The sequence below is a fragment of the Argopecten irradians genome, chromosome 8, assembly GCF_041381155.1.
Source record: "Argopecten irradians isolate NY chromosome 8, Ai_NY, whole genome shotgun sequence".
In the NCBI taxonomy this organism is placed as follows: domain Eukaryota; kingdom Metazoa; phylum Mollusca; class Bivalvia; order Pectinida; family Pectinidae; genus Argopecten; species Argopecten irradians.
Genome location: NC_091141.1, coordinates 6,346,969 through 6,357,548, shown reverse-complemented (window position 1 = coordinate 6,357,548; position 10,580 = coordinate 6,346,969). Strand labels below are relative to the sequence as shown.

Sequence of the window (10,580 nt, the reverse complement as noted above, 5' to 3'; positions counted from 1 at the left end):
TTTGTTTAGAAGTTTTAGATTTAATTTTTTTTCAAAAGTTTTAGATTTAATATGTTTTGGAAACTGCCCTCCAGAGTGTTGCCTTTTTTTATTTTGATTTTAATTATATTTTGTATCCTTCATTATGGTACTACTTATTTTGTCTAGTCATTGGTAGTAGACCGTGGTATATCAGTATCCAGTGTGCTCTTCCCCGTAGTAGTCGCTCATCCTACATATCCTTTTTTGCTATTTATTTTGATTTATCTCGTAGTTTTCATTAGCGTTTTTAAGAAAGCAGGAAAAGTAAGTCTAGTGACTAGAAACTGCTTCACAGAAGAGCTTGTGGAAGGAAATATGGGTTTAATTAGATAATACACACCATGTTCTGCCTCGTTCGATATTATGGTTGTCTATTTGCAATTTTACTTATTTAATGTTAGTCATTCATTCGTTTAGCAGTTTTTCCATTGAAAATTTAAAAAAAATTCTTGTAAAAATTAGTGTTAATTCAGTATCAGATTAATTGCTTTTCATTAAAGTTAACATTCAGAATGCATTTGTTTACTGGTCTGAATGACTGAAGCCTTGGTGCAGTGTCTATGTTGCAGGTTTAGGGGGAAAACTTTTGATAGAATAAGAAATATCTTATAAAAAGACTCATTTTGGCATTGATCATAATATAAAGAAACTTTAGTTGGTACTAAAGATGGGGCCATATTTTATGAACTTCGGAGATATTTGAATTTAATCTTTCAAGCAGATGATTGTACAGTAGGGAAAGTCTTTCTAAATTTCAGAAAAAAAATAGAGGGAATTTATATATTATGATATTACGATGTTATTTTTTAAAGGAAAAATTGTCAAATGGAATTAAAATGTCCAGACTGCCTGTTATAGATAGTAAAATGGCGACTGCCCACTACATTTAATATTTAGTGATGGTATTTCTTACATATTTTTGTTAGTATATTTCATTTTTAACCACTGCAATTTTTAACTTATATTCCATCTGTTGACATTGATAGCTGGGTTTGTTAGTCGTGTGTATTGGTGAGGAGGGCGATGTTACAAATATGCGTCACTGAACTATGGTTCAAAACGAGAAAATAACTCCATTTATGCTGTTAATATACAAAATCATTTTCAGAAATAATTTATATATATGGGCTCTGTAAATTCTTAAAACAATTGAATTATTTTGAATGGGTAATCAATAACGGAATGTATGGTATTTATATTGAATTATAATGTGGGGGATGAAATACTAGTTTCTGTCCCCCCCTCCATCAATACACACTTCCTACAAACTCCTATATATTATCATTATTCCCATATTATTGCACATCCATTGCCTGTTTTTTGACTTTTTATGATTTTGTCGTTTTTTGTGTTTAACCATAATCCATCGTTGTAATATAACACTGGTGTGCAATATTTCCAGTATGACAGACCGATTGGTGTCACGATAGAATCACTTTGGTAAGGGTCGCTATATGCCATTATTAACCTGTGATGGTAGTTTCCAGCAGGAGTTGTGTAACATCAGATGGTTGATCTATCAGATAACATTCACCGTGGGATCAATAGCACTATTAAAATTGAATTCACCATTTATAAAATTGGTTGTGTTTTTTATCAGCGAATTTAAACTGACTTGTCTGTCCTGTCATGTTCATAGCTTCCTTATCAGTCCATAAGGTCTTGGCATGAAGTAAAACCTATCATAAAGAGGCTTTCCATTCTCAGACTTCTATTTTACTTATACCTGGTAGCAAAAATTGGTACACATTTTTCTTTTGAAAAAAAATATGTCTCCTAATGATAAATTTCAACATTGGATATTTGTGTTCTGATAGTAATTACAATAAAGGAGAAGCACAAGTTGAAAATTTATACCAAGATCTGATTCTTCAACAGCCGAAGTACAATAATCTTGCATGAAAATAGATTGTAATTCTGCCTTCATTCTGGTTAGTACACCGGTTCACTTGAGATGTGTGAACTAATTCTTAAAAAAAGGTGAATGATCATTAATATTGAATAGCACAATAACAGGATAAAATTAAGCTGTGCACATGTATATCTAGACGAAAACTTGCAGCCTACCGTTAAAGCCAGAGATGAGGAAAATTAAGGGAGAGGCAGTTATCTTTTGTCCTAACCAGAATGAAGACAAAATAAAGCAACTTTGAGGTCTGATTATCAAACTGTTAGATAAGCAAGAGTTATGCCCCTTTGACCTGTAACGGCCACCATGATTCATCATGAGTTGTCTGGTTGACTTATAAAAATGAATGTTGATTTTCATAACTCAAACAATGATACTCTTTAAGAAGTTTGTTTTATTGTAAAATCTATTTGCAGAAGGAGCAGTGTACAACACCTGAATTAACTAACTGGAGTGCTAATGAGACAGATTTCCTGACATAAATCTTATAATGAGAAACTGAACCAAAAAATGACTTATGATGAATTGATACATTGGAATATGAAATGTATTTTGTAGTTTTTACTATAATTGATAAAACAATAGCAGAACTATGGAAGAACCAGGAAAAATAAAACATAAATGTGTAAAGCCCATTATTGGGGTACATGTACCTGATTGGGCAGTTCCAAGCATCAGTATTCTTAATTGGTTAATGAAAATCAAAATAATAGAAGAAAACTAAATAAAATAATCAAATTCAGTGATGCACATAATATTGTCTTTGATATCTTATTACATTCATGATAGACTTGTAAAATGTAACCGTTGTTAAAAATGTCAAACAAAAATTATTGATGTGTAAGCTTCTACTGGATCATGAAGAATGAATTAAAATTTGATGAATTCATTTTAAATGAATTAATTTTCTATACAACATAAAATGCCCAGTATAAAATCACTCACATTCTAAAGTGACGAGCATGAATGGTTTTACATGATGTACAAAGTTTTGAATATGTTTACCGGTTAAATATGCTCTGTATATATATATACATACACCTAGTGTATACTCAAATCTTACTTAAAAACAAGACCATTACCATTTATTTATTATCACAAAAGCTAATGTATAAGCTATCAAAAACTGAAACTAAAATGTGATAATTTTTCCATAATAAAATGCTATGTGGCCAATAAGAGTTAAAATCTATTTAAGTCCTGTATTATTTGAAGCCAACAGCAAATTGCAGTGAATCAATTAAAGAAAATATCTAAAATTTATATACAGTTGTATATTATACAAATACTTAGTACAAAAATAATCTACCTAATAAATATTCAACAGGAGAATCTCATCGGAAAACAGAGTAAACTTGAATAATTAGGAGTTTGGAGGACCTGCTTTCAATCAGTGTGTTTTGCCGAAACTCAGTGTATACACAATTCTGATTGGCTAAGACTTAGTGTATACACTTCTGATTGGCTGAAATTAAGTGTGCATATACACGTCCCATTGTCAATTTCTGATTGGCTGAAACTCTGTACACACTTTTGATTGGCTGAAATTTTATAGCACTAGTACAGAGACTGATACATTAAAACACAGTTGAAAAGTCAAAATTATGAATAAATAAAAAAAATAAATATACATGTTTTACAATAACAGGTGAGAAAACTACCATAATTGTATCAGAATTTGAATGAAAACAACATTATAGTATGATCAAGTTCACTTGATGAAATAAATTTGAAATGTTTTCTATTTGTAAACTTAATATATCTAGAATAGAATTTTAATTAGTGAAATGGTTATAACAATGTGCCATTCAAATGATTTCAATATATTAAAAAACATGTATGAAACAGTCTACTAACAATTCATGTCCTGAACTTTTAAGGACACACACACACGTACATCAACACACAGCTACACTCTGGGATTAATGACACACAAATATCACAGAATAAGTGGATCAGAGACCCCTAATAAATTAGTCGCCCCCTTCTATATACAACTCTCCCACAAACCGGTGAATGGAGAGTTCTCCTTCTATTAAACATCCTACCAGCAGACTTGATCATTAACTGACATACAATCATGTAATTTGTTCTGGTAATGGAGGAAAGGCAGAGTTCCTGAAGAAAATCTATCAACCTTCAGTCAGTTATTGACTGTCCTGACATGGAAGGATAATGGTGAAGGTTACAAATACATGATATTGTTCCTTCTGAATGACAATTTGTTTAGCAGGCATTTCTAAGATATGTGGCAATTAACATTTATTGAAAAACTCATATAGCCATGAAAAATAGAATCCATGAACTAATGTACAAACATGCCTTTATTATTTTTTCTCATTTCTGCATGATGTATCTTTTATAAAGGGTAAAATTTCACAGAATTATATTTAAAAATAACTTTGATAGTTACTACAAAAACAAGACAATAATTATTTGGCCAGTAACAATACAGGTCAAATAGTACATATCTCAACTGAATTCAGTTAGATAGACTGATGTATCCAGCTGTTCTGGCATTTCATGACGTTACCAGCTTCCCTATGAGGTATTCAAACGCTGTAGCTCATCACGGATGGCTTGCATATATTTCCCTTCACTTTCCTGCCGCTCGTCTTTGTTCTCCGTCTTTTCTGCATCGTCCTCTGGAAATTCTTTTCGCCCTGTATCAAAGAAATCTCCATTATCCGCCTGAGAACTGTTTCGTCGTGACGACTGATGAGAGATGCGTCCCTCAGTCATTAGCTGGTTGAGGGCCGATGTTGGGGTGTTAGAACCCGACTTGTCCTTATTTACTACATCATTTGTTTGGGACTGATACCCATTGTTGCTAGGGGTAACGTCTCCCTTAACAGACTTCCTCTCCTCATCTACGATTCCATTGGATGATAATAGATGATTGTGTGAGCTCCCAGCCAATGGAAATGCATCATTCAATAATTGTTTCATTTCCTTGGTGTCCCTACTGTCTAGTTTGCGTTCGTCGAAGCTGTCATGGAGAAGCGCTCGATTAACTACCTGCTGAGCATGTTGTTTGATTTTCTGCTCCTCCAGGAATCGATGTCTTTGTTCTCGTTGTTGAAGCATCATGTGTTGTTGTCTATTCAGCATTTCTATTAGGTCCTACAACAACAAAAAGAAACTCATGTTAACAAAGTATTTAATATATCTACTGTCAAAAACACTCAAGCTAACATATCATATATGTATTACTGTCAAAAACACTCAAGCTAACATATCATATATGTATTACTGTCAAAAACACTCAAGCTAACATATCATATATGTATTACTGTCAAAAAACACTCACATTAACATATCATATATGTATTACTGTCAAAAAACACTCACATTAACATATCATATATGTATTACTGTCAAAAAACACTCACATTAACATATTAACAAAAACATAAGCATTACTGTCAAATACACTCAAGTTAAAAAAGCACATATAATACTCAATATGATACTTGTATTACAAAAACTTGACTTCCAAAATCTACTAAGTGCATTACAATTAGTATTAACAAATAAAATGATATGTGTCTTATACAAAAGACATGGTACTAGAATTCCTTAGCTCATAGTTAACCTTTATATTTTAATTGTCTTAGTTGATCTCAAGTTCCTTTTACAGCAACTTTATAATTTAAATAAAGTACTTTTTCTAAATCAATATTTCTGATGTAAAGCACATTAATTATATGCACTACCTATAACAAATACACAATTAATTTTCTACCAAAGATAAAACTACCAATGCATTCAATTTCTAATTTTTGCTATCAATTTAAATTGGAAATCATGCAAACAAATAAATAAATAAAAAATTTCAAGAAAAAATTTACTATAAAAATAAACTGAGTAATGGATTACATTTATAATATCTATCATGATAAGAATGTTTAATATTAGAGAACATATATATAAAGTATATTCAATAATTAGTATCAAGTTATAAAAAATTACCAAGCAACTCAATTTGGTAAGTGTCAGTCCCCCATCACAAGAAGTACAGTATACGAAAATCAAATAAGGTCAAGCTATCAGCAACAGTGACATTATTTTGGTAAGGGGCATGCTGCTTCATCTCAGGCAATCATTTCATTGGTAAAGGAGATATCTATATAGCTCAGACAATATCACATTTGGAAGTATGGAAGTACCAATGGACAGACAGACACATATAAGGAGGGAAGAACCGATGAACAGACAGACACATGGAAGGATGAAAGAACAAATTGACAGACAGACATATGAAAGAGTTGAAAGACAGATGGACAGACAGATATATGGAAGGATGAAAGGACAGATTGACATACAAAAAAATGGAAGGATGAAAACAGCTTGACATACAAAAAAATGGAAGGATGAAAACAGCTGGACAGATAGACACATGGAAGGATGGAAGAACAGATAGACAGACAGATAATGGAAGGATGAAAGAACAGATCGACAGACAAACATATGAAAGGGTTGAAAGACAGATGGACAGATAGACACATGGAAGGATGGATGGACAGATGGACAGACAAACAAATGGAAGAATGAAAGAACAGATGGACAGACAGAGATATATGGAAGAATGGAAGGACAGATGGACATACAGACAAATGGAAGGATGAAAGAACAGGTAGACAGACAGACATATGGAAGAATAAAAGGACAGACAGATTAGTAATTACAGTTTCTAATCCTGAGATAATGTTGGGAGACTGACTATTAATTTGTTATTTAACTTAAAAACAAATAAGCATGCTAACAGACCTGCATATATGAATTTGAAGTTGTAATTCGGCTAAAAACTTATCAAATAAATATGAAGCATGCCAACAACAGCATATACAAGTACCGCATATTCTCATCAATATCAAACACACAGTTAAGCGCAGTATGTTATTTATTTTTTTTTGCAATTATCAACAATTCTATTTCTTGAGGCGAATATAACACTAGCCATTTCAGAGAATGAAAATAACTCACGGAACCAAACCTAGGAATAAGGTAGAAAAACATAATCAAAGTATGCATGCTGAACATTTCATGCTTTTGTGATGGAAAATTCACTGTATATGGCAACACATTCTCTCGCTGTCACTCACACATGTTTGGCAGGAAACATATTCAAAATCAATTGGTATTTTCTTTAAGAAAGAAAGCCATTTTCAACAATTATTTGAAACATTTCTTGGTCCTCTTTTAACACTTTCGATACAATACTAAGCTGAAGTCACTACCACTCCTAAACGAAACTGAACCTATATTGGCTGGCACTGGTCCTACCTCTAGCACACACTAAGGTTAACATGGTTCCAGTAACTTAGTGAAAATGACTCCAAAATCTAGGTTAAAACAAAGCATTGGATTAGCTAAAGTAACAGTGACCCGCAACATTAATTAGGAAAGCAAAACTTACAAATAAATCTACATATAGTTTAGCATGTCATATCACACTGAAAAAAACTTGTTTAGCATTGCGCCTGAAAATGAAGTTTAGCAATGACCTTGAAAATCTATCAAAGATTCTGAGACAATTTAAAACTAATTCAATTCATAAAATTTGATTTTTAAGCTGTAATCTAAAATTGACATTTCAAGATGATACTAGTTTAATTACTGTCTTGGAATAAAAGGAATTCAGATTAAGGGTGTGAGAATGTACATTGCCATATACAGTGTTGTTGGTGGTCAGTTAGTGACCAGTACCTGTGTTGGGTGTTGAGGGGAACATATGGAGCCGACCTTAGTATGTTGTGGCCGTAGAGGTGAGCGGTCAAGGACTGACCAGTCGTGAGAACGAAGGTGGGGACAAAGAGTGGAGTTAAGGTAATCAGACACTCGGTCTGGAGGCTGCTGGTCATTTGTGTCCAGCGGAAGGAGTGGCTGAGTGACACTAGGGTCAAGCTGTAGAGGACAGAGGTCAAACAATATTACTCTAACGTAAAGTTTCTAATTCAATGTAGTGGAGAGCGGTCAAGTTAAATATCACTGAAGGTCAAAACAATTTTCTAAATCAATGTCAAATATATTGTTTAAGGTCATGCACATTAAAGTTGTTCAAGCTGAAATGTATCATTATATATTTCTTTTTTAAGGTTAAATAATAATGTTGAACGTCAAATGAATTTATTTGTGCTTGACACCGAAAGGCATACGTTTATAATTATAAATGTTTGTTTTCTATGAATGATACCGATTGTGTCAAATAACCACAAAACACTGAAGTATCCAGACCGGCTTCAGAATCATGAAACAATCTTAGACTTAAATTTGGACTTAGCAAATCAGTAATGATGTAATATTTTGTAACATCATCTTTGATTGGCTAAGTTTAAACTTAAGAAAGTTTTGGACTTGAGGTTGTTTCATTATTCTGAGGCCTGGATCTTGTGTACTAAGCTTTCTCATAATTGGGAACAGAACTGTGATATGAATAAGTTATAGAAAACTAGAGAATATGAAACGTTCTGTGCTGTTTGTGCAGCATTAGATGATTTAGTGTGTACACCAGAGTATAAAGATCAGTTGTCAGGAGAGAACAGCAGTGTCCATACAAATCAATAGGTATACACTATATCAACACGCTGGCCAGTCTCCATTGCCGTAGATATATTACCATAACGGCCAAAATTCCCCGAGTACATGTGCAGAAATATACCATCATTTACCCAGAATTCCCTGAGATCATTTGTTGGAGGTGTCAAGTTTTGCTATAGTTTCGAGTGAAGAAGGCGTAATCCAAGATTTGACCATAATCAATATCTCTAAGAACTTGTTACCAAACGGACAACTCCTGAAAAACTTCTTACTTCTGTCTCTCACATAAGTTCTGATAATTTATTGTCACTGTTTGTATTTTACTCTCAGCCAAATGTTTCGAATGATAACTCTATATCAGGAAATACCAAAATAAAATTTGATGTTTGTATAAACAACAGCCACTGTATCATATCATTATTGCTTGACGTTTGATCAACATCAGAAACAACTGAAAACAAGCGATATTTCTAATTATGGCATAAAACTATAAAAGGACATTTCACTTTGTTTCATCAACAGTAACCATGGTTACAGTCAGGTGACAACCAGGACAATTGAAGAGGACGAAGTGGCCTTTCATTGGAAAATATTATAAATCATAGAGCTGCTTCATTAAAAATGACTTGGCTATGTGAAACGGTCATACAATTGCCTGGAAATGCATTTATAAATTATTGTTGAGTGATTATGATCACACCGAAAACCGAAGACTTCAGAAAGAAGCCGTAAGGGGTCAGGAAGCCATAATGTTAGGTGGAGTGTGGTTAACCAGTCAACTGAAACCATTCGTCAATAATAAATAACATCCAATGGCATGACAATCGAATTAATAAGGCTGTTGAGTGTAGTCATTTAACTAACTTTATTTTGACAAAGATGGAAGAGCTTGATGGCAAATCACAAGTGACAGGAACTTAAATTATAAATCTAGGCCGCTCCTGAACACCAAAAATGGCACCTGATCCTGATTATTTTGATGAGAGCGTAGTTTATATCGAGATCTTCTTTAAAGTATAGTGTTCTTATCAATACATGTTCAGCTAAATCATAATTTTGATAAAGACAGTTCTTTGATGTTAGTAAATTAGGCCTTTCTGATATTGACAAGTTTCTGATGTTGCATGGTTAACATTTCCAACAATATTGACATATTTCTGATATTGACATATTTCTGATATAATATGGTTTCTGATATTGACATATTTCTGATATAAAATGGTTTCTGATATTGACATATTTCTGATATTGACATATTTCTGATATACACAGCTTTCTGATATTGAAATATTTCTGATAATAACATATTTCTGATCGAAAGATGTTTCTGTTATATACCGTATATATTATTGACTAAATTTCTCATCTATACATGTTTCTGAAATTGACATATTTCGGATATTGAAATATTTCTGATATTAACATATTTCTGATCTAGACAGGTATCTGATACAGACATATTTCGGATATTGACAGGTTTCTGTATTTCTGATACTAACATGTTTCTACACTAGACTGATACAGAAGTCTACATCACTATATATATATATACAGTCTGTTTGTCTACTCACGATTATCAGACCAATCACAAGAAAAACAAAGAGCACTAGAGACAGGGAAATTACAGAGGAACAGAACATGGGCTTCAGAACCACTTATATACAGTACAGAAACGTCTCGTCCATAATCATTTGCATAAGTAATAGTCGATTAGGTAGTGTTTGGCCTTTTTCTACTGTCTTCCTGGACATATTGTTGGCTGATACACACATTATACACGGCCAGTTGTTACAGTGTAATACAATTACAGATATATTGTGACATATGCCATACAGCATGCTGATCAGCAGCAGACTGGCAACAATGATGCCATATTAATATGCTTTAATCTGAAGTATAAGAAATGTTCCAGTCTTAACGGCTGTGATTCTGACCGACTGCCAACATCTTTTCCATAACGATCCCTGGGATTGACAGCTGGGAATACGGTCTAATCCAGAGAAGTCGGACGTAGCGTCAATGAGGCATCAACTCTGAATATTTACTCCAACAGTTACAATTTGTGTGCGTTATAAAAGGACAGATTCCTTCACCTCTTTGTAAACAACTC

General features: G+C 33.1%; 1 protein-coding gene across 1 annotated transcript in view; it reads right to left on the bottom strand.

Annotated features, from left to right (window-relative positions):
* Window positions 1-2,306: 2,306 nt before the first annotated feature.
* LOC138329201 (serine-rich adhesin for platelets-like) overlaps window positions 2,307-10,580 on the bottom strand; it is a 79,116-nt gene continuing 70,842 nt past the window's right edge. The window contains exon 14 of the mRNA XM_069276015.1: window positions 2,307-5,053. Coding sequence (XP_069132116.1) covers window positions 4,472-5,053 — 582 coding nt within the window. The 3' untranslated portion in view covers window positions 2,307-4,471. The remainder of the gene's footprint in view (window positions 5,054-10,580) is intronic.